The 22,963-nt window shown below is 49.1% G+C and overlaps 2 protein-coding genes and 1 pseudogene across 2 annotated transcripts; 2 read left to right on the forward strand and 1 right to left on the reverse strand.

Moving 5' to 3' along the window:
* Positions 1-9,392: 9,392 nt before the first annotated feature.
* On the forward strand, positions 9,393-10,896 carry LOC123126062 (uncharacterized; annotated as a pseudogene).
* A 2,960-nt stretch (positions 10,897-13,856) lies between these two features.
* On the reverse strand, positions 13,857-16,841 carry LOC123123605 (calreticulin). The gene is made up of 13 exons (XM_044544142.1): positions 16,624-16,841; positions 16,343-16,450; positions 16,066-16,258; positions 15,714-15,972; positions 15,552-15,608; positions 15,254-15,301; positions 15,072-15,158; positions 14,922-14,979; positions 14,733-14,800; positions 14,538-14,633; positions 14,384-14,431; positions 14,257-14,301; positions 13,857-14,157 (listed from the first exon to the last, which is right to left on the reverse strand). Exons 1-13 carry the CDS (start codon positions 16,718-16,720, stop codon positions 14,035-14,037), a joined length of 1,287 nt encoding a protein of 428 aa, XP_044400077.1. The 5' UTR covers positions 16,721-16,841; the 3' UTR covers positions 13,857-14,034.
* Positions 16,842-20,228: 3,387 nt separating this feature from the next.
* LOC123126063 (elongation factor 2) lies at positions 20,229-22,963 on the forward strand. Its single transcript, XM_044546471.1, has 3 exons — positions 20,229-20,350; positions 22,025-22,144; positions 22,616-22,963. Exons 2-3 carry the CDS (start codon positions 22,054-22,056, stop codon positions 22,750-22,752), a joined length of 228 nt encoding a protein of 75 aa, XP_044402406.1. The 5' UTR covers positions 20,229-20,350; positions 22,025-22,053; the 3' UTR covers positions 22,753-22,963.

The following is a 22,963-nucleotide window of genomic DNA, read 5'->3' on the forward strand; positions in this document are numbered from 1 at the left end:
CTGTGTTTAAAATTCAAAGTTTTTTTTCCAGTTTTTTTGTTTTGTTTTTTGCATTATTTATTTTCTTTTGTTTTTTTGCTTTATTTTTAAATTCTTTTTGCTTTTAGGTCAGCAAAATTATAAACTTTCTGTTAGTGCCATTAGTTTTAGAAAAATTATTTTGTTTTTTTTCTTTGTTGCTTTATTTATTTTATTTTGTTTCTACTTACAATAAAATACTTATTGTTGCTATTTTTATTTATTTTATTAAAGTTTATTTTTAATTATTTTATTTTAAGTCACAAAAATTATAAACTTTCTGTTAGTGCCATTAGTTTTCAAATTTGAATAGTTAAAATTTGAATTCTTGAAATTTGTGTGAATCACAAGTTTGTGATTAACTTTACTAAAAAAATGAGCATAGATGCGCCTATAGGGAGAATTCAACCTAAATTTATAATAAATTTCTATGAATTTCAGCGAAATTCAGTATGAATTTAGGTCAAATTCCCTGTATAAGGGCATCTATTTTCACTTTGAGAGGAGCTCAACAAGGCAGAGAGGGAGGGGCTTATAAACCGGTGTGAGCGCCCTTCGGTTGGCGAGGTGGGACTGAACTCTGACCGCAACGAGGACCAACCCTTTAGTCCCGGTTTGTGGCACAACCCGGGACTAATAGTCATGGGCCAGGGGCGAGGCGCATTGGTCCCGGTTCGTGCGTGGAACCGGGACCAAAAGGTCCAGACGAACCGGGACCAATGGCCCACGTGGCTGCCCTCTTGAGTGTTCTTGGTGAGAACATAGTTGACAAGGAGCGAACCGGGATTAATGGTATTACGAGGGCCGAACCATAAGACATTAAAGCATTTCAAATGAACTCTGGAAAAGTTGAAAGTTGGCATGGTATCATAATTTCACACACATAGCATGTGCATGTCCAAAACGGACAATGGTATCATACTCGTCTGTTACAAAGTTGGCATGGTATCATCATAATAGTTGCGGGAGAAAGTCTTCACTATTTCTTCGCTTGTGTCATTTGCTTATTGCGCTGTAACCATGGATAATCTTCATCGTTTATCAGGATGCTTGGGTCAGCCTTGACTTTGAAGGGAGGAATTTCATGAAACTTTTCATAATCTTCAGACATGTCTGTCTTGCCCTCCACTCCCACGATGTCTCTTTTTCCTGAAAGAACTATGTGGCGCTTTGGCTCATCGTATGATGTATTCGCTTCCTTATATTTTCTTTTTCTCGGTTTGGTAGACATGTCCTTCACATAGATAACCTGTGCCACATCATTGGCTAGGACGAACGGTTCGTCAGTGTACCCAAGATTTTTCAGATCCACTGTTGTCATTCCGTACTGTGGGTCTACTTGTACCCCGCCTCCTGACAGATTGACCCATTTGCACTTAAACAAAGGGACCTTAAAATCATGTCCGTAGTCAAGTTCCCATATGTCCACTATGTAACCATAATATGTGTCCTTTCCCCTCTCGGTTGCTGCATCAAAGCGGACACCGCTGTTTTGGTTGGTGCTCTTTTGATCTTGTTCAATCGTGTAAAATGTATTCCCATTTATCTCGCATCCTTTGTAAATCAATACAGTCAAAGATGGTCCCCTGGACAACAAGTACAGCTCATCACAAACAGTCTTGTCACCTCTGAGACGTGTTTCCAACCAACTGCTGAAAGTCCTGACGTGTTCACATGTAATCCAGTCGTCGCACTGCTCCGGGTGTTTGGAGCGCAGACTGTTCTTGTGTTCATCGACATACGGGGTCACCAAGGTAGAGTTTGTAGAACTGTGTAGTGTGCTTGAGACCAAGAATATCCGTCCCTGCATATTATTGAGTCCCCTCCAAGCGTGCCTTTTCCAGTCAGTCTCCCCTCATACCGCGATTTAGGGAGACCTATCTTCTTAAGGCCAGGAATGAAGTCAACACAAAACCCAATGACATCCTCTGTTTGATGGCCCATGGAGATGCTTCCTTCTGGCCTAGCGCGGTTACGGACATATTTCTTTAGGACTCCCATGAACCTCTCAAATGGGAACATATTGTGTAGAAATACGGGCCCCAGAATGACAATCTCGTCGACTAGATGAACTAGGATGTGCGTCATGATATTGAAGAAGGATGGTGGGAACACCAGCTCGAAACTGACAAGACATTGCGCCACATCACTCCTTAGCCTTGGTACGATTTCTGGATCGATCACCTTCTGAGATATTGCATTGAGGAATGCACATAGCTTCACAATGGCTAATCGGACGTTTTCCGGTAGAAGCCCCCTCAATGCAACCGGAAGCAGTTGCGTCATAATCACGTGGCAGTCATGAGACTTTAGGTTCTGGAACTTTTTCTCTAGCATATTTATTATTCCCTTTATATTCAACGAGAAGCCAGTCGGGACTTTCATACTGAGCAGGCATTCAAAGAAGATTTCTTTCTCTTCTTTCGTAAGAGCGTAGCTGGCAGGACCTTCATAGTGCTTCGGAGGCATGCCGTCTTTTTCGTGCAAGCGTTGCAGGTCCTCCCGTGCCTCAGGTGTATCTTTTGTCTTCCCATACACGCCCAAGAAGCCTAGCAGGTTCATGCAAAGGTTCTTCATCACGTGCATCACGTCGATTGAAGAGCGGACCTCTAGGTCTTTCCAGTAGGGTAGGTCCCAAAATATAGATTTCTTCTTCCACATGGGTGCGTGTCCCTCAGCGTCATTCGGAACAGCTAGTCCGCCGGGACCCTTTCCAAAGATTACGTGTAAATCATTGACCGTAGCAAGTACGTGATCACCGGTACGCATGGCGGGATTCTTCCGGTGATCTGCCTCGCCTTTGAAATGCTTGCCTTTCTTTCGACATTGATGGTTGGTCGGAAGAAATCGACGATGGCCCAGGTACACATTCTTCCTGCATTTGTCCAGGTATATACTTTCAGTGTCATCTAAACAGTGCGTGCATGCGTGGTATCCCTTGTTTGTCTGTCCTGAAAGGTTACTGAGAGCGGGCCAATCGTTGATGGTCACGAACAGCAACGCCTTTAGGTCAAATTCCTCCTGTTTGTGCTCATCCCACGTACGTACACCGTTTCCATTCCACAGCTGTAAAAGTTCTTCAACTAATGGCCTTAGGTACACATCAATGTCGTTGCCGGGTTGCTTAGGGCCTTGGATGAGAACTGGCATCATAATGAACTTCCGCTTCATGCACATCCAAGGAGGAAGGTTATACATACATAGAGTCACGGGCCAGGTGCTGTGATTGCTGCTCTGCTCTCCGAAAGGATTAATGCCATCCGCGCTTAAAGCGAACCATACGTTCCTTGGGTCACTTGCAAACTCATCCCAGTACTTTCTCTCGATTTTTCTCCACTGCGACCCGTCAGCGGGTGCTCTCAACTTCCCGTCTTTCTTACGGTCCTCACTGTGCCATCGCATCAACTTGGCATGCTCTCTGTTTCTGAACAGACATTTCAACCGTGGTATTATAGGAGCATACCACATCACCTTCGCAGCAACCCTCTTCCTGGGGGGCTCGCCGTCAACATCACCAGGGTCATCTCGTCTGATCTTACACCGTAATGCACCGCATACCGGGCATGCGTTCAGATCCTTGTACGCACCGCGGTAGAGGATGCAGTCATTAGGGCATGCATGTATCTTCTGCACCTCCAATCCTAGAGGGCATACGACCTTCTTTGTTGTGTACGTACTGTCGGGCAATTCGTTATCCTTTGGAAGCTTCTTCTTCAATATTTTCAGTAGCTTCTCAAATCCTTTGTCAGGCACAGCATTCTCTGCCTTCCACTGCAGCAATTCCAGTACGGTACCGAGCTTTGTGTTGCCATCTTCGCAATTGGGGTACAACCCTTTTTTGTGATCCTCTAACGTGCGATCGAACTTCAGCTTCTCCTTTTGACTTTCGCATTGCGTCCTTGCATCGACAATGACCCGGCGGAGATCATCATCATCGGGCACATCGTCTGGTTCCTCTTGATCTTCAGCAGCTTCGCCCGTTGCAGCATCATCGTGCACATCGTCTAGTTCCTCTTGATCTTCAGTAGCATCACCGTATTCAGGGGCACATAGTTGTCATCGTCCTCTTCTTCTTCGCCGTCTTCCATCATAACCCCTATTTCTCCGTGCCTCGTCCAAACATTATAGTGTGGCATGAAACCATTGTAAAGCAGGTGGGTGTGAAGGATTTTCCGGTCAGAGTAAGACTTCGTATTCCCACATTTAGGGCATGGACAACACATAAAACCATTCTGCTTGTTTGCCTCAGCCACTTCAAGAAAATCATGCACGCCCTTAATGTACTTGGAGGTGTGTCTGTCACCGTACATCCATTGCCGGTTCATCTGCGTGCATTATATATAATTAAGTGTGTCAAAACCATTACAGAACGTCATGAATAGATAATTAAGTGACCAAATTAATAGAAGTTCATCATCACATTAAAACCAAAGTACATACATAGTTCTCATCTAACAACATAAAGCTCTCCAGAGCATCTAAATTAATTAAACCATGCATGCATTGAAACTATGTAAAACATTTCAATGTGAAAACAAATGCGATCATAATTGCAACCAAGATAACAATTGATCCAACGGCATAATGATACCAAGCCTCAGTATGAATGACATATTTTCTAATCTTTTTAATCTTCAAGCGCATTGCATCCATCTTGATCTTGTGATCATCGACGACATCCGCAACATGCAACTCCAATATCATCTTCTCCTCCTCAATTTTTTTTATTTTTTCCTTCAAGAAATTGTATTGTTTTCTTCTTCAACTAAATTTAACCTCTCAACAATAGGGTCGGTTGGAATTTCCGGTTCACATACCTCCTAGATAAATAAAATCTATGTCACGTTGGTCGGCATAATTTTCATAAACAATAAATGAAGCAATAGTTATAAAGATAATATATACCACATCCGAATCATAGACAGGACGAGGGCCGACGGGGGCGGATACCAAAACCATCGCACTATATAATAACAAGCAATAAAATAGTGAGAAAATTAGACAAGTATCTATCTAAAGCAAGAATTTTTTTCTTTCAGAAAGAAGATAAGAACAAGAGGCTCACCATGGTGGTGCCGGCAACGAGATCGGCGCGGGCGATCGACGACAGTGAAGACGGGGACGGGGCGTGATGGGCCGCTAATATAAACCTAGACAAATCTTGGAAAAAATAGAGTTCGGAGGTCGTGCTTCGAGAGGAGAAAGCTTAACTAGTGTGGCTCGGGTATTTCATCGAACACCTCATGTGCATAGGAGGTGAGCTAGAGCACCACAAAGCCCTCCCCTCCCCGGCCAGAGAAAAACAGAGCAGTGGCGTGCTCTGCTCGCGGGCGAGGGGTATATATAGGCACCTCAATGGTCCCGGTTCGTGGCACGAACCAGGACTAAAGGGCAGCCTGTTGTCTCGGTTCAAGCCACCAACTGGGACCAATGGTGGTGGGCCAGGAGCCAGGCCCATTGGTCCAGGTTCATCCAACCGGGACCAAAAGGTCCAGACGAACCGGGACCAATGGCCCACGTGGCCCGGCCGGCCCCCTGGGCTCACGAACCGGGACCAATGCCCCCATGGGTCCCGGTTCTGGATTGAACCGGGACTAATGGGCTGACCCGGCCTGGACCAAAGCCCTCTTTTCTACTAGTGGCGGTAGTACCTTTCCTGTCATCATCTGGTGCTTATTATGATGTTTTGAACGTCACTATCAAGTACTCCCTCCATTCCATAAAATAGTGCGTCCACGCTTTTTGAGGTTCAACTTTGACCATAAGTTAGAAAAATAATATATAAATCATTTTATTGAAAAATCATACCGTTGAAAACTTTTTTCGAATACGAATTCAAAGGTATCTGTCATATTCCCGCCCCAGTTGCCCATGTTAATTAAATTTATGGTCAAAGTTAAATCTCAAAAAGCATGGGCGCACTACATTATGAAATGGAGGGAATATGTATGTATATGATATTAAAGAATCTCTTGCGGACTCCTTAAAAAGGCCAAACCTGTAAAATTCCGACGGGTTTATGGTTCGACTATTTTTTTATCCAGAACAAATGAGGTAAAAGTCCGCGGACCCTTATACGTTTTATGGGCCACCGAAAACGCGAGCCTCAGACCCATACTTCTATGGATCTGAGGACGGTATGCAGGCCACGAACTCGTCGATTCTGCCACCCTCTCCTCGCGCGCCACCGTCCGTACCACACGTCTCGAGCCGTTGATTTCTCCCACCTCCAACAAAATTTTGCACTGCAAAAGGACCGAGCGCGTGCGTGCGGCCATGGCTAATCCCGTTTGTGCTCGACACGAGGAAGAGGAACGGGATGCGGGCTTGGGGCCGGACTCGCGTGTGCATGCGGCCATAGCGGGGCGGGCGGATGCGGTCCTGGGGCTGGCCTCGCGCACTCGGGGAGCAGCCCCGAACTCCTCCTCTCGAGGTCCCAGCTCGCGGTGGCGGTGCGCGGGCAACGCTGGCAGGGGCGGCGGTGCGCGGGACTGCGACGGAGAGCGGATGGGCGGCGGGGGATGGGCCAGCCGGAAGGGCAGAGGATGGACGGCGGCGGCAGGCCGGAGAGGCAGTGGGTTGGTGGCGGCGGCATGCCGGAGGGGCAGCGGCAGGTCGGGCCTCGACCAGTCCATGCGTGAGGATAAGGAGGAGCCTCACAAGAAGAAGAAGAGAAAAGAAATAAAATATGGAAAAAAGTGGGTCCCGCTGGTAGATGCTCTTTTAAGGACCAGATTTAGTGTATCTATTCTATCGTGACCGTTTTCAGCCCGTAAAACCAGTTTTAGGCACCCTGTATATATGTTTTAAAGGTCGAACTTTTACCGTGTCTGCTAGAGATTTTTTTTTAGAAAAGGAGGATGACCCCCGGCCTCTGCATCTGGACGATGCATACGGCCATTTTATTAACTATTCTCACAAGACCTTACAAAGCCATACAATAGCAAGACTAAAGTCACCATCTAAGCAACAACTGTCGCTACACCTATCCAATTGATGAAGGGGCGCAGATAGTCTGGGTCTAATACCAAACAGACATCACAGCCAAACCTAAACATCTAAGACCTGAGGTCCCAACCAGGACGCCTGCCGGGTATGGGGCACCTACCAGCCCGGCGCACTCCTCAACCAGGATGTCTACCAGGTATGAGGCCGCCGCAGCCACCTGCCACCAATCCATCTTCAGAGTTGTACTGTTGCATGTACCGTGCCAGGTCTCTCTGCCATCGACACCACCACGACGCCCGACAGCGTTGTCCTCCTGCGCGAGTCCATCCTCCCACAGCGAACTCCGAATCTGCATTGCGCCACGCCATCAAGATCCGTCGCCATCAGTGTGTAGGATGAATCACCGCTCCACCAAAGAATCCGTCCTCTGGTCCCTCGATCACGTGTGTACCTCCAAGAATGACGCCCCCAAGGGAGGAACGACACCAGAGCGCTGCCGTCATCCGATAGGGTTTCCCCCGGAGGTAGCAGAAAGTGGCCTTGAACTTCTCCACGGCGACGCCTTCAAGAAGGGAACGACGCAGATAGCGCCGCCACCGCCGGCCTTAGCAGACGCCGAAGGCAAGTTTTCACCCAGATCAGTTCGAAGGGATCCAACTCTCGTGCACGGGCCGCCGTCACCACCAGCACCACCATGCAGAACCCTGGAGCACCGGCAGATCAGTGGGCCGCCGCCATCCCCAGCGCCGTCCGGGTCAGAGACGGAGCCGCCGACCGCGCACAGGGACCATCGCCGCCTGCACACGCCGGAGCGCCGCCGAGAGCCCAGCGCCTGCCACCGTTTGCCGAGGGCCGCCGCCGTGCGCCCCGAACGGACTTCCACGCACACCAGGGGAAACCGCGAGCGTGAGCCCTGCCGTTGCCCCCAAGCCCGCGCCGGCGCGCCCCGCCTCCAGCGCGTCGCCAACAGCCGCCGCGATCCGCCCGCGCCAGATCCAGCGAGTCGTGGGAGAAGAGATCCCGCCGCCGCCGACGCCGACCGGGCTTTGCCCGGCGGCGGCGAGGAGGAGAGGTCGGGGGAGGGACGAGGACGCGGCGGCGCTAGGGTTCCCCCCGATCGCCGCGCAGGGGCGACAAGGGAGGAGTCGGGAGTCGGTAGGTGAGTTGAGGTTATTATAGATATGTCTCTGCTAGAGATGCTAGAGATGCTCTTAGAACTTTTCTGATGTTCTTTGCTGCTGCCAAATTTCACTTTCAGTTTGCATTGTTGGGAAGCAAAATGACATTGCTATTCTGTCTGACGGGGATACACCCTGGCATATCCTTAGCAGTTTGTTATTGTATTCTTAGTTGTTGAAATGATGTTTAGTCAGGATCTCTCCTTTCAAGGCTGGTAGTTTGATCTTTGCTGTTGAGAATGCTGATAGCATGTGGTTGCTCCTGCTCGTTGTGTCATCATGTTTTCGTCGGACGCATACCTGCGGCTGCATATGCAATGACATTTAATTTAGCACATTTTTTTGTCTGGTTGATTTAACATGTTTTTGATGGTAGTATTATCAAGGCCTCTGTTTTGTTGCTGTTTTTCCTTTTTGAGTGCATAGTTTGGCATTTTTCAGGTAGAAACAATTGAAGATGCACTCCCCTGAAGCAAGATATTTTGTAGATTTAATTCTTCAGTTTCATATATTTTTTAAGTGTTAGATCAGCAGGGTAATCACCAGGCTAGTACGCAACACCATCCCCAGTTTTGCTCGCCATGGTACTTCTTCCATCTATCATCTTGTGTTTTCTCCTCTCTATTTCTCTTTCCTATTTTTTCTGTAGTTTGATCTGGTTAGCTCCCTGTGTGCCAGTGATGTGTTGTGTGTGTGTGTGTGTGTGTGTGTGTGTGTGTGTGTGTGTGTGTGGAGGGAGTGGGTGCGGGCGGCGGCTATGCTTGCTCCTCACTGGTGTCCTATCCCTTCAAGAAGTAGATATTTTTTTTCTTCTTTGGACCGGTATGGCGTATACTAGAGAAAAATTGAAGATAATAAACATATACTAATTAAGGAAAAAACAATCATGACCGAGTTGCTACTTTGCCTTGACTTCTGCACCAAAAATTTAGGAACCAAAAGGATTGCTTCTTCACGTGATGGTCCTGAAGTATCACATTGATGTATTGCCACACGGATGGTCAGCTCTCAGCTATCTCAAGTTGAGGGTACGAGTATTTGAATTTGAATTTTGTAGAGTTTTATATAATATAAAAAGAATAATAACTTTTTTTAGGCAAAAAAGAAAAATAACTAGTACTGATCCTGGACCGACTCCAAATGGACCTCCCGTCCCCATCCTGGTCCGGCCCGTAATCGTACCCCGTAGGATTTAAATTAGCCCCGTAGATGTGGCGAAGCCCTTCCCCACAGAGGCACAGACGACAAACCCAAACCCAGCGACCACCATGTCCATGGCCTCAGCACCGCCGCCGCAGCGACGCCGCGCCCCGCCGCCGGCGATCCCGGACGAGATCGTCGAAGAGATCCTCCTCTGCCTCCCGCCAGACGACCCGGCCTGCCTCCTCCGCGCATCCCTCGTCTGCAAGGACTGGTGCGGCATCGTCTCCCACCCCGTCTTCCGCCGCCGCCTCCACGAGCTCTACCTCGCACCCCCCGTGCTCGGCTTCCTCCACGGATCGGAATACGACGACATCCCGCACTTCGTCCACACCACCGCGTCGCCCTTCTCCCTCGCCGCCCCGGACTGGCGCTCGTGGCGGGCGGTGGACTGCCGCCACGGCCGCGCCCTCTTCCTCTCCAAGCGCAATCATGCTCGTACCTGGGAGCTGCTCCTGTGGGAGCCAATCACGGGCGCCCAGTAGCGCATACCGGTGCCCGCGGCGTTCAACGGCAGCTGGCCGACCGCGGCCGTGTTCTGCGCAGTGGACGGGTGCGACCACCGCGACTGCCTTGGGGGTCCATTCCGCGTGGTCTTCGTCTTCGCCGTCGACAACGAAGACGTTGACCACGAGGAGGAGAATGTCACGTCGGCCGGCGTGTACTCGTCGGAGACCGGCACGTGGGGCGAGCTGACCTCGATGTACAGCGAATTCATGATGTTCTTTGGAGAATATTCCAGCTTGCTCGTTGGGAGGTCTCTGCTCTACTTCATGTCTGACGGTGGGTTGATCCTGGAGTACGATTTAGTGAGGCACGGCCTGACTGTCTTCGACCCACCCGACTACAAGTCTGACGCTGGGTTGTCCCTGGAGGATGACAGATTTAAACTCATGCTTGCGGAGGATGGTGGACTGGGAGTTAGTGAAGAATGTGGCCAGCGTCTCAAACTGTGGACAAGGAAGGCGAGTGACACCACTGATGCACCATGGGTTGTGAAGTGCATCTTCTGCTTGGAAAATTTGTTTCCAACTAGCGATCTCTTGGTCCCGGGTATAAATTATAGAGTGACCGTGCTGGGCTTTACTGAGGAAGCACAAGTCATTTTCGTTGACACGGTTGCCGGCCTCTTCACAATCGATCTGCAATTAGGGTTGGTGACGGAGGTGCCGGATGATCGTGGCTTCTGCAATCTGATTCCAGTTGTCGGCTTCTACACTCCTGTGCCCCGACGCGACAACCAGAATCTGCTGGCGTTGAAACCTTGCGAGGAGGCAAGCGGTGAGGGGGGAGAAAACAATAGTTCAGGCACATCGGCTGTTCGACAAGGGGTCCGATGCTATCAATGAGGAGGGACTTTGTCAACACCTTTGAATGCATCAGCTATGACCACAATGTCAGGCGACGGCTTTGTTCCCAGTGGCCTCGCCTATTCTGAGCTGCGCTGAAACATTTGTACGGGGATTCTGGAAAATATCGTGTTAGTTCAGTACTTCAGTTCCCCTTAAGCTTAGTTGTTGGTTTCCATGTGTCCATAGTTGCTTTAGGACTTTTCTTTCTCTGGAAGGTGAGTTCGGAAAAGGTTTTGATTGTTGTAGGACGAGGTTGTTGCCAAGTGGTGTTCATCTTATATTTGGCGACGAACCCAACTGAGTTTGAGGGGTTCAGCAAGTCGAATTACCCTGGAGTTTTTTGATAGCGTTTTTCGATGAGCAGTGGAAGTACTGTAATTAACATTGGGGTTGTAGCTAGAAGCAGCAAACGTGGTAATGTCAGCTCCGTGCTGAGTTTTCCCCAAAAGAGAGGAGCAGCTGATTGTTCGGTGTCTGTGAAATGTGATTCCAAATACATATGAAGTTCTGAAATTGCCAAGATATGTTTGAGACGTTGTAACAAGATGTTTCTACTCCATGTTCATGCTGCCTCAGTGGTCAATACTCATCTGTTGATTGGTATACAAGTAGCTACTTTTGTTAATTATTTTGGTCAATGCTATTGCAATGTTTGCCATGTTCGTTATCGAATTGAATGATTTAAGAAAAAGGGTTTCCCCCGCTTTGTATTACAAAGCAACCATCCGATACAACCAACGATAGGAGCTGGGGCGGGAGCAGCACAATCACGCCCAAAAGAAATGAAAGAGAAAAAGAAAAGAAACAAATGCTGATAAAGGCAGATCGACAAAAACGACGAAGCCTCGCGACCGCTGCGTCCATCGGAGATCGCCCACCAAGCTCCGAGACTCCGAAGCGCCGGTACCAATCACACCTTCAAGAAGGGATGCGACGATGACGACGCTGTTGTCAAGGGTTTCCCCCGGTACGCGGCGAGGAGAGAGGAAGGGTAGCCCCGACGCCCTCCAGGAAGGTCCGGCGGCACCCTCAGACACCACCGCGTCGGTGTCGGCCAAGCCAACAAGGATTTATCCCGATCCCATCCTCCACCTCAGGCACTCCGGAGCTCGCCACCAAACCGACCACCACCCTGCACCAACACGGATACAAAGCTTCCCACGTTGTCTCACCACGGCACCGCGAAGATGGTCTGCACAACGACGAAGAGGAGCCGGGACTAGGGCAGCAGCACCGTCGGCCTACGGGAGGGCCCCACCTCCACCGTCCACGATGGTAGCCGACCGGACGCCAAAGCAGGAGCCTACCGGGCCCGTGGCCCCACAGGCCCGACCGGGGCCTCAAAGGCCCGGGCAGCTCCCGCCTCCGCGCAGCAGCTGGCACGCCGTCAGCGTCGCTGCCCCAGTCCAAGCCGCTCCCCTGCCTCCCCATACAGAGGGCGTTGCGGTCGCGCCGGAGCCGACCCGCAAGGACCCAGAAGGGGCCCTACGGGCCCAGATCTGGGCCGGGGACGCGCCACCGGCCGCTCAGCACCACCAGATCGCCCCGCCGCCAAGAAGTGGCACCACCACGGCGAGCGCCGCCGGCCTCCGCCACCAGGACACCGGACCGCCACCGGCCGAGCACCACTGCCGCCTCCCCCCACCCCGGGAAGGAGGAGCATGCGCGGGTAAGGGACGGCCCGCCGCCGCCGGCACCACGGCGGCGGGAGGGAAGGACGGAGGGAGGGCGGACGAGGTGGAAGGAGGCGCGCGCCGCCCCGGCCGCCTCCCGGGGAGACGGCGGAGGCAGCCAGACGGGGAGGAAGGGAGAGGGGCGGGGGGGAGGCGGGAAGGGGGGCCCGCGCCGGGGGCCGGCGGCGGCAGGAAGGGTCTAGGGCCCGCCGGCGGCGGGGGAAACCCTAGCGGGAGCGGGCTTCGACGGTAGAAAATTAGACTGAGCATTCAATTTTCGACCTCACTGAACAAGGTATCATCGAATTGAATGATTGCCATGCTCTGAAAAGCTTTGATGCAACAGGCTTTGCATTAGTCTTGGAGGGTTTTATAAACAATTTTGCATGTTCTTGTGCATGCGTGAATGTTGCTTTTTATGTGAAATCCATATGTATAGATGTATTACATCTTGTCTCAGTCCATTCTGCTAGCATACATGCCTTTTGGAGGAGTTAAGCTTTCCATATATATCTGACATACTAACATCTCAATTTGTTGTGTGCTGCTTAGTGCTACTCTGATGGTCAGTCATCAGTGCCGTGAGTAGGATCCTTTTTTTCTCCGCAGTCGGGAAACACTTCTTTTCATGGTATTGTAGTTTAGGTTCCAGATCAAACATTGACAAGAATCAAGGCACGAAGAAGTGAAGTAGCGAATGATGTTGAAGACTTGTTCTGAAGATAGCATCACAACTAGGACTTGAAAACTATTTGTAACTGCTAAACCTGATAGTTGTATGATGATGCCTTAGCACTGAGTATGTTTGTTGTTCTATACGGTAATGTTTCTATTCTGTGAAGACTTGTAAGAAATGGGATAAACATCGTCGACATATTTCATCAGTTGCAAGAAAACAGTACTATTTTTTTCCCCTCTCTGTATGAATCTGTTTTTTTTCTACTCTTGCCGGCAGTTGCTTGGTTTAAGTAGCATGCATAGCTAATTCGAAGAGGCTGGCTATTCGGAACAGGTAGTGTTTATCTTCCAAATCAACATTTCTACTGTAGTTTCTACATCTCTTCTGAAACATAACAATATAGTTTTGCTGAAAACTGCTGAGCTGCAGCGACATACAAGGCTAGTTTAGAATTGGGTCTGGGTTTAATACAGTGGTCATCATTTTCTTTCTCTTGAAAAAACAACATTTCAAATTTTTCTTAAACTAGGCAAAAAATATTTAGGGCTTGTTTGAGACTCTTCCTTCCATCAAAATCAGGCCGTTGATGAGTAGGATGAACCTATTGTGCTGCAAGCACTTTGGCTTTTTTTGTGGGTCCTGTTTCTCTCAATAAGTTAACTTTATTAAGTGGACAGTTCGTCTTCTATTTTTTAGCTGAATTATTTCTTCTGCTTTTTTTGACAGGTAAATTATATCTTCTGTACTTAATTAGAAGGTTGACCTCCAACAGGATGCTCCAAAAAAAACGCGATGAGGCACCGAGATAGATTCATGACTACGCTATATTTCCTATGACCGACAAAAAACACATAACAAATTACAAGAGCCGAGATTGCATTACTTCTTCTCTCAACTTTCAGAGAAAATGTTCTTCTAATTGCTGGATGGGAAGTTCTACTGCCTCAAGAGGAAAAAGTTTAGATATAGAGCCTGCCTGCCACACTCTAAAGCTCGTCCTTCTTGTCAGAAGAAGAAGAAGCATCCTTGCTAATTTCCTCCACCTTCTCATCGCCGGAGGCATCCTTGTTCTCCTCATCACTGGCACCGGCAGCTTTGCCCTCATCCTCCTGCCACAGGTAAGAGAAAGTAGTTTTGTGTTAAAATGAGACACATCATATAAGCAGTTAGAAACGTTGAGGATAAAATTAAATTCATTTGCAGCTTACATCAGCTGCATCGTCATTGTCTTCGGTCTTAGCGTTTGCAGATTCCTGACAAGGAGAAAACAGAGTAGTTAGTACTGGATTTAGCGTAGAAGGCAGTATAACAAACAGAAGATGTTTGCATATATACCTCCTCAAGCCTCTTCTTCTCGGCCTCATCAAAGGCAGCCTTCTCAGCCTGCAAGGCAGAGAGCCATTGACTTAGCTCTCTACATCAAATATCTAAAACGAAGCAAAACTGAAAATGAAACAAAACTTAAACTGCTCGTGATAAGACGGCATACATCCTTGTGCTTGCCCCAGGTCTCCTCCGCGAACTTCTTGGCGTACTCGGGGTCATCAGTGATCAGGATGTTGTCGAACAGAGTTCCTGATTTAACCTAGTGCCGGTCGAAGGAGAAATCAATATCAGTGGTCCCAACAAAAGCTTCACAATGTGCTATGCTAACCATGTTTCACAGAACTTGTGAAGCACTAACCTGCCACAGCTCAATGCCAATGTGCTTCAGGCTGTCAAAAGCGTAGATGTAAGGATCATCCTTGAACTCTGCACGAACAAAGGAAAAGAAGATCATATGAGCTTTGATGTTTCACTGAATTAGTTGAGCAGAAAAGATAAATGTACAGCAGTTAATCTGAATGTACAACAGTGGGCAAGCTCAGCTTACCTGGATTGTCAATCAAAGGTGCCTTCCATTTGCCCTTGAAGTTAGGGTTCTTGATTTTCTGAATACAAAAAAGTCTCGTGTCAGAAGTTGCTATGCACGTTGCCACCTATCTGAACAATTAAGTAACTAGTCATGCTGTCATAGTTATACCTTTTGGATCCATGGTCCCTTGTACTCCGGGTTTGGGATGGTTGGAGCTGTCCATTCACCATCTTCCTCATCATCCCAGTCCTCAGGCTGCCATATATGTAATATCGACCAATGTGAGAAATTGCATACAAGAGGCAACAGAACACAAAGTAAAATTGTTTTATGAACGGGGAAATGTGCACCTTCGTTGCATCAGGTTCAGTGATTTCCTTGGGAATGTCATCATACCCCTGCAAACAATCTGAGTCAAACAGGAAACCACTAGAGGCAAAGCACCAAAGACAAACAACAGTTTATAACACAAGAATGTGGAAACTCATGTTGTGCTGTTAGGATTGTAATGGAAACTTTGCATTCGGAGATTAATATGATGAACACTTCGGCTTAGCTCAGTATTATGGCATTGGCCAGAAATCAATACTCATGCTACAACATTATCATCATATCATACAAATTGTGCAGCAACAAAGGGAAAGCTACCTCTGGCTTCTTGTCCTCGGGGTCAGGAAGGAACTCCTCGTCCTCCCAGTCCTCTGGCTGCAACCATCAGCACGCAATGTTATATTAATGGCTTTATTTATCACCTCTGTGACGAAAACACCTTAACCATGGCTAGTAGACAGTTTTATCTCTGAACCTCACCTTCTTGGCATTAGGATCCCTCTTCTTCTTGGCAGGAAGGATGTCCCAGTCATCATAGACGCTGCCGGACTGCTTCTCGACGTTGTCGATGAGGATGCTGTACGTGGCGTCGGGCCGGAGGATCAAGGTGTAGACGTGCGTGAGCTGGTCCGTCTCGCAGGGCACCTCCTTCTTGATCAGGTGGTTCTTGCCGTTCTTGGTGAGGATCGCGTGCACCTTCTTGGTGGCGTACCCGCAGATGTCCGGCCCAAACATGATGCTGCGATTCGAATCGAACCAGGGCATGAATGATCAACCAGCCACTAAAACAGATCGGAGACGGATTGAACGATTTAGAGGAGATGATCGGCACCTGTATGGGGTCTCGCCGCCGAACTTCTTCTGGTCGACGTCGGCGGGGAGGAGCTTGACGTAGCCGCCGCCACAGTCAAGGTCCTGCTCGTGCTTGACCGAGAACTGCAGCACCAGGGTCTTGTCCTTGTTGCTGAACTCCGGGTACTGCGCCGAGATGGCGTAGAACCTGTAGTCCTCCGACGTCTGGATGCCTGCGGAAACAGAGCGATTCAGTTCCCCATTCGCCGCCGATCAGAAGAGAACAGAACAAAAGGAAATCCGGCGACAAAAATTACCTTTGTCGTCGGCGTCTCCGTTCCATTTGCCGGAGGTGTGGTTCCACTCGCCGGCCGTGTTGTCCTCCTTCTTCCACTCCGACTTGACCCACCGATCCTCCCATCCGTCTGTATTTTGTGAGGCACAAATCACGGCGAGAATTCAGGCACGAAACGACTTACAAGTAGGACTGGATCAACGAACAACTGAGACGTTTTGATCGACTGGATCTAGAACACGCGCGCTACGAGAGAGGGGCGGGGGGGGGGGGGTGGAATTTGGATCCGGAGGGGCGGCTCACCGTCGAACTTCTCCTGGAAGAAGACCTCGCCGGCGACGGCCGACGCGAGCAGCGCGAGCGCGGCCACCGCGGCGGCCGACCTCGCGAGGACCGCCATCGTCACCGGGGACGGCAAGGGAGCGCCCAACACACCAACCGAAGCTTCTAGATCCTTCCGATCCTGCCCACCTAACTCCAAATCTTGGCAACCTAAAACCTCCTGATGGATAGCGAGCGCGAGACGCGCCTTGATAAAGGAGCGGAGTGGCGTCGCCGCAGGAGGACGCCGTCTCACTGACAGCGCGGGCCCGCGTGGTGGCCGTGCGCGCGGCGCACGCATGGGCCGTGTGACCCGCCAATGGCGCACGGGGGCGGGGAGGGGCTGGGCGAATGGGAGGGCGCCGCGTGGCAAAAGCGACGTGTCTCCGGGCACCCGGACGAAGAATGGTACGTGGACGCCTCCTCCTCGTAGGTATCGCTTGCATGTACCGGCTGCGGGTGCTGCCGCGCGGCGGGTGGGGCCCATAGGCAGGCGGGGCCCCGGGTGTCAGAAATGGTGTTATATTCACGATCAATGTCCGTGTGTTGTTACACTTCTGGCTCCAGTTTTGCTTCTGACATTCAACACCCATTTTATTCATGCATTCATTGACAGTTGACATCACTGACAATCAAATAAGAGATGGAGCCAGGAGCATCATGGAAAGCGAGCAGTCCAAAGGTAAGGGTGAACACACTCGATCGCCCCCGCATCGCTCTGCAAGGGTGACTCGGGAGATGTAACCCTAGCCCGTCACCGGCCTTCCCTCCACCTTCCCCTCTCCCTCGTCGCCACCAAAGGTGGTCGCCGACTCGCAATGTGGCCACAAGTGAAGGTTGCGACGAGGATCTTAAAGCGTTTGGTCAAATGCATGGTGTGCACCAGCATACAATCCCCAATTTCAGTGAAAATCATTTTTAAGGATAAGATCTATTGTGCTTCGGCAACTCCGTACCGTGACTGGTGATGTGTTGTATGTGGCTGCAATGTGTGCACGGGAAAGAATTGTGCACGTGTGAATTTGTCTTGTCCATGGAGCTGAGTATTCATCGAGAAGATTCTCCGGGGTGTGGAGACGGGGCGTGGCATAGACAGTTATCGAGGACCTCCCGTGGATATGCTATCCTTCGTGCTCTAGCGACTCGACACTCGACAATGCCTCCTTGTTGCGCTCAGTGTAGGAGCTCCATCTTTCACGACCTTGACACTGATCGTCTGATCCCCATACATTGCACAAGTTCTACCTCGCACAGTAACCGTCGGTCATTGGGTTCCTAAACCCAGCATGTTGTTGCCGCACTGGCGACGTCTTTCATTGGACGCTCTTCGCCGGTGTGTTTCTGATGCCAATGATGACGATAACAGTGACAGTGATAACATTGTTCACCCTTCGTAGCCGACTCGTCTCGGTTGTGAACATGCGCCACAAGGGGGTCTGCATCATGTCATGCCTTGTGTGGACGAACGACTCGTCGGCAAGGAGAAAGGAGATAGATTGAGGGAGAAAATGAATACGACAAGTAGGACCATGTGGCCAGTGAGAGAAGCATTCAGGGTGGACTTTTCCAGTGGGACAAACAATCTAGGGTCAGTTTAGGGTTGGACTTGACTAGGATCAAGTTTAAGGTTTGATTCTGACCGTCTCTACGAGTTCAAGGTCTTATTCCAAACTTTACTCAGAAAGAAACCATAATGTGGCGCTTGGCATCGGTGTATTTTAATACAGAGGTATTAAATTTACAAGTGTATCTTACCGGACATGAGTGTTTTCGGACAGAAACAAAATAGGTGGGTAGAGACACATATTGTTTTTAGAGGTGTATCTAAAAGAAAAGTGATAACCCAAACAGGCCCTAAAAGTCCAATGTCCGAACGCCCGGTGCTTGAGCTTAAAGCGCGACCGGTTCAACACTATGATCAGTCGTTCGTCCTATGTTTGGCAGAGTATTTGGGCAGGGGTACAAACTTTCAAGAAAGGCTGCATATGGAGGGTAGGCAATGGGATGAAGATAAACATCTGGGAAGACTGCTGGATACCAAATAGTACATCCAGGAAGATTATAACAGTCCGGGGCAACTGTGTTCTGACGACGGTGAATGAACTTATAAATCCTGTCACTGGAGAATGGGATGAAGCACTAATACGGGACAACTTTTGGCATATTGATGCGGAGAGGATTTTGCAAATTCCGATCTTTCATCATGATACGGAAGATTTTGTTTCTTGGCACCTCACAAAGTCGGGCATTTTTTCTGTCCGGTCTGCCTACTACAGGCAATGGGAGGACACCTACGTATCAAGTAACTCAAGTCCCTCTGGAATAAGTGGCTCCTTGGCTCACCCAGCATGGAAGAAACTTTGGAGCTTAAAGGTACCAAGTAAGATAAAAATATTCTTATGGAGATGCTTACATAATGCAATTCCTTGCTGCTGCGTGTTAGCAAACAGGCATATAGCTCAATCAGGACAATGTCCACTCTGCTTGAAAGAAGCAGAAGACGTTGCACATATGGCGTTCAAGTGTACCCAGGCTCAGGAAATTTGGAGGAGCCTAGGCGTACATGAAATAATAGAGCAGGTGGCTACACTAGGCAGATCGGGGGCGGAGATACTGGAGATATTTCTCTGCGACCCAGCGCATCAAACACAATATATGGACTCGGTTGATCTAACTGAGTTGATCGCTGTGGCGAGCTGGTATCTATGGTGGCGAAGAAGGCAAATTGTGTGAGAGGAAGAGGTTCAGTCTCCTGTTCGATCAAGCCAGTCTATCCGTGCACTTTGTCTGAATTTTGTGAGAGCAGCGAGCAAACCTGCAGCAACCCCTCGTCAGAACCTATGGATAAAACCGATGCTGGGCCAACTTATTCTTAATGTTGATGCTGCGTTCTCAGAAGAGGAGAATGCAGGTGTTTGCGGGGCAATTATAAGGGATAGCAGCGGTATGTCTGTGGTGTCAGCGGAAGCAGCCGCACTTGTGGAGGGACTCAAGTTAGCCATTTCTATTCGTGCCAATTCTATATTGGTACAGATGGACAATTTAGTCATTGTGGACGCAATCCAACAGAATACTGACCATTCAATGATCGCTGCTCCTATTCTTGACGTCTGCCGAACTCTTCTTCACGACTTCGGAAAGGCTTTATTAGAGCATTGTAACTGTGAATCTAATATGGTAGCTCACGCGCTAGCTCAGAATGGGCGTGTTGATCCATCAAACTTGTGGTTAGGCGCACCTCCCGATTTTATTTCTGCACTTTTCGCGGACGATGTAAGCGTTGTTTAAATTAATAAAGCTAGCCATGAAGGCCTTTTCCTCAGAAAAAATTGATCAGTCGTTCGTCCGTGTGCGCACAAGCTTGTGATAATATTGACCCGGCTAAAGTGCACGGCGTGGAATGCGTCGCGTGTACGCACCCATCGCACCGTGGCACAAGCCAAAATGAAAGCACCACACCAGTGTTTTTTTAGGAAACAAACACGCTAGCACTATTTGTTTTTTTTAAAGGGGAAACACGGTACCACTAGATAATAAGTTTTCACAAAACCCTTTGGGCCGGGCCGTCATTCCATCTGGCCGGCCTCCTTCACGGCCCTAGTCCAAGCGTGCCTGATAGCACCCGTCCTATAAAGCAGACCTTCGCCGCCGCCGCCGCCGCCTCGTCCTCATTTCCTCATCTCCCGGATCGGGAGAGCGATTCCCCAAGGTGATCCAGCCCTCGTTTGACTGCTTCTTCTTCGTTGGCATATCATTCTGAACATAGTAGCTGCCATTGTTCGACCTCCTGCTACGTAGATATATAGGCGCTCGTCGTCCACCCTCGTGCATCGGTCGCTAAGTTGTCGTAGATGTTCGACTGGTACTAGACATGCCTGGATCTATGTCTACTCTTGTCTAACGTGGATCTGTTGTTCTGGTGTGTGGTGTTGTTTACTTTTGTCTGCATATATTGGTAGACTGCTCATTCACTGGTCCCGCCAGAATGTTCATGCCGTAGGAATATATAGTGCTTGCTCGCTTGCATGCCTTCACCTGCTGCTCGGTTCTGCTCTCTGTTCCTTATCTTCTCATCGGATGTTTAAGAGCATCTCCAACAGGCGCCCAACACGCGGCGCGCTAAAATCTGATTTGCGGCGCGCGCAACGCCAGGTTTGGCGCGTGGTGCAGCACTTGCTCCAGCAGTAGCGCTAAAATGCAGCGCACGCGAGCAGCCGGCGCACATGTTTATTCTCATTTTGGGCACAAATTTCACACTTCAACACAAAACACATGGCATATATTGAATCCCAAACATCATTCCAACCAAGTTCGTGCCCAAAAATTCATGCCCACAAGTTTAAATTCATGCCCACAACATAATTAAACCAAGTTTAACATGCAAACCAAGTTTATGATGACACAAACGAAAGACACAAGAATCAAGCCTTGTCCTCGTCTTTGTCTTCATGCTCTTCCTCTGATTTATCTGACTCTTCCGAAGACGATTCTTCCTCCTCCTCTTCATTGTTGCGCGTCGTATCCTCATCACGTGAAGCTCGGAAGGTGTTGCCAAGATCTTCAACGGCATCTTCAGAGGCCGCGCGCGAGGCCGATGCTCGGAGGAGCTCCGGCGGAGGCGTGGCCAACGCTCCCAGCGCTAGGGTTTGCGGCGGCGGCGGCGGCGCTGGAGGGTTCGCGGCTGTAGGATGGGGTGAGGGGAGTGCCGGCGCGTGGGTCCATCGGGGTCAGCTCGCCGGCGCCGGCGCCGGCGGGGCGAAGGTGGCGCGGGGGAGAGAGTGCGGCCCGAGCGCTCGTGTGTGCCGCACGCGGAAGCGGGCGCCCCAAATACGCAGCGCGCGATAGCGATTCGGACCGCGCGCCCAACTCTATATGCGGCGCGCGCGGTTATTGTGCGCCTGCTGGCGATGCACTAGCGATTGCGCGCGCGCTAAAACGGGTAAATTTGCGGCGCGGCCCTTGTTTAGCGCGCCTGTTGGAGATGCTCTAATGCAATCAAATTTTATGTTTCAAAAGGTACATATGCATATTAGTGTGTGTTACTATTCCATGTAACTTCACTACAGGCTTTCTGCATGAATGGTTTTCTGATCTGATCATCTCGTTTAAATTATTTAGTTTTTGTTTCAGTTTATTATGGCTGGTTGCATGTTGCATCTCTTTCAGAACGTCTTGTGCATCGAACTGTTTTTTACCGTGGTAGTTACACGATAATACTGTCAGCACTTGTGCATGCTAATATGATTCTGCCACACGAAGCAACCCTCTACACTGTTTTGTCATTCCCACGTTACTTGAAAAAAGAATTGTCGCATGTTGCTTCCCTGTGTAATTATTCGTATTAGTGAAGTTGGATGCTCACGCTCTGCTGTTCTTTGAGTAGGAACTTATCTTACCACCGTGATAGTCAAGATGGTGAAGTTTACAGCAGAGGAGCTCCGCGCAATTATGGACAAGAGGGACAACATCCGCAACATGTCTGTTACTGCTCATGCGGACCATGGTATGTGCTGAACAGTGGGCAGTGGTCTCGGACTATAAGTTTAAAATTGATGTCTTTATAGCCTGTTCTTAATTATATCGCCTTAATCTAAAACGTGGGTATATTTTTAAATTTGTTATTATGAAGTAATTAATTCCATCCATGAAAGTATCAATCCATCGTATTTTGTTTTCTTATATGATTGATTTATGGTTTAATAAGGTAAAATGTGACTACTACATATGTGCCAAGGGCTCAGATCTACCAAATTTGGAGTGTACTCACGATCATGTTTTTATTACAATTTGTAAGCTCTGCTATTTGATATGAGTAGTCAACTTATTTTGTTTCAATGTACTTCACTGTTGTGCCCTACTAAATTTTCAATCGTCTCTTCATATAAATTGTGTTCATTTGTTCAAACCTGACGCTTTCATTTTGTTGAATAACAAAATTTAGCGCCGTTCTTACATTTTGTTTACATATTTGCAGGCAAGTCTACGCTTACGAATACGCTTGTAGAAGCTGCTCGGACTATTGCCGAGGAAGTTGCTAGCGATGTTCGCATGACCGGTGCCCCTGCAGACAAGGCCGAGGGCGAGAAGGTTGTTGCTTCATCACCTCCTTAGTCAGGGTCACACACTCACACCAAAGATCTCAAATAAGGCGCTCAGCCACCATAATAGTGTCTTCTTCTCTATTGTTGGTGTCTTGGTCCTGATGGAAGATAATGATTCACTAAACTATAGGATCGTCCCAAGGTGTCAAGAGTTACCAGACTTGTTCTTGTGATTCTTCTATGTCTTGTAAACTCTATTTTTTAATGTGGTGACTTACATC

The sequence above is a fragment of the Triticum aestivum genome, chromosome 5D, assembly GCF_018294505.1.
Source record: "Triticum aestivum cultivar Chinese Spring chromosome 5D, IWGSC CS RefSeq v2.1, whole genome shotgun sequence".
Classification (NCBI taxonomy): domain Eukaryota; kingdom Viridiplantae; phylum Streptophyta; class Magnoliopsida; order Poales; family Poaceae; genus Triticum; species Triticum aestivum.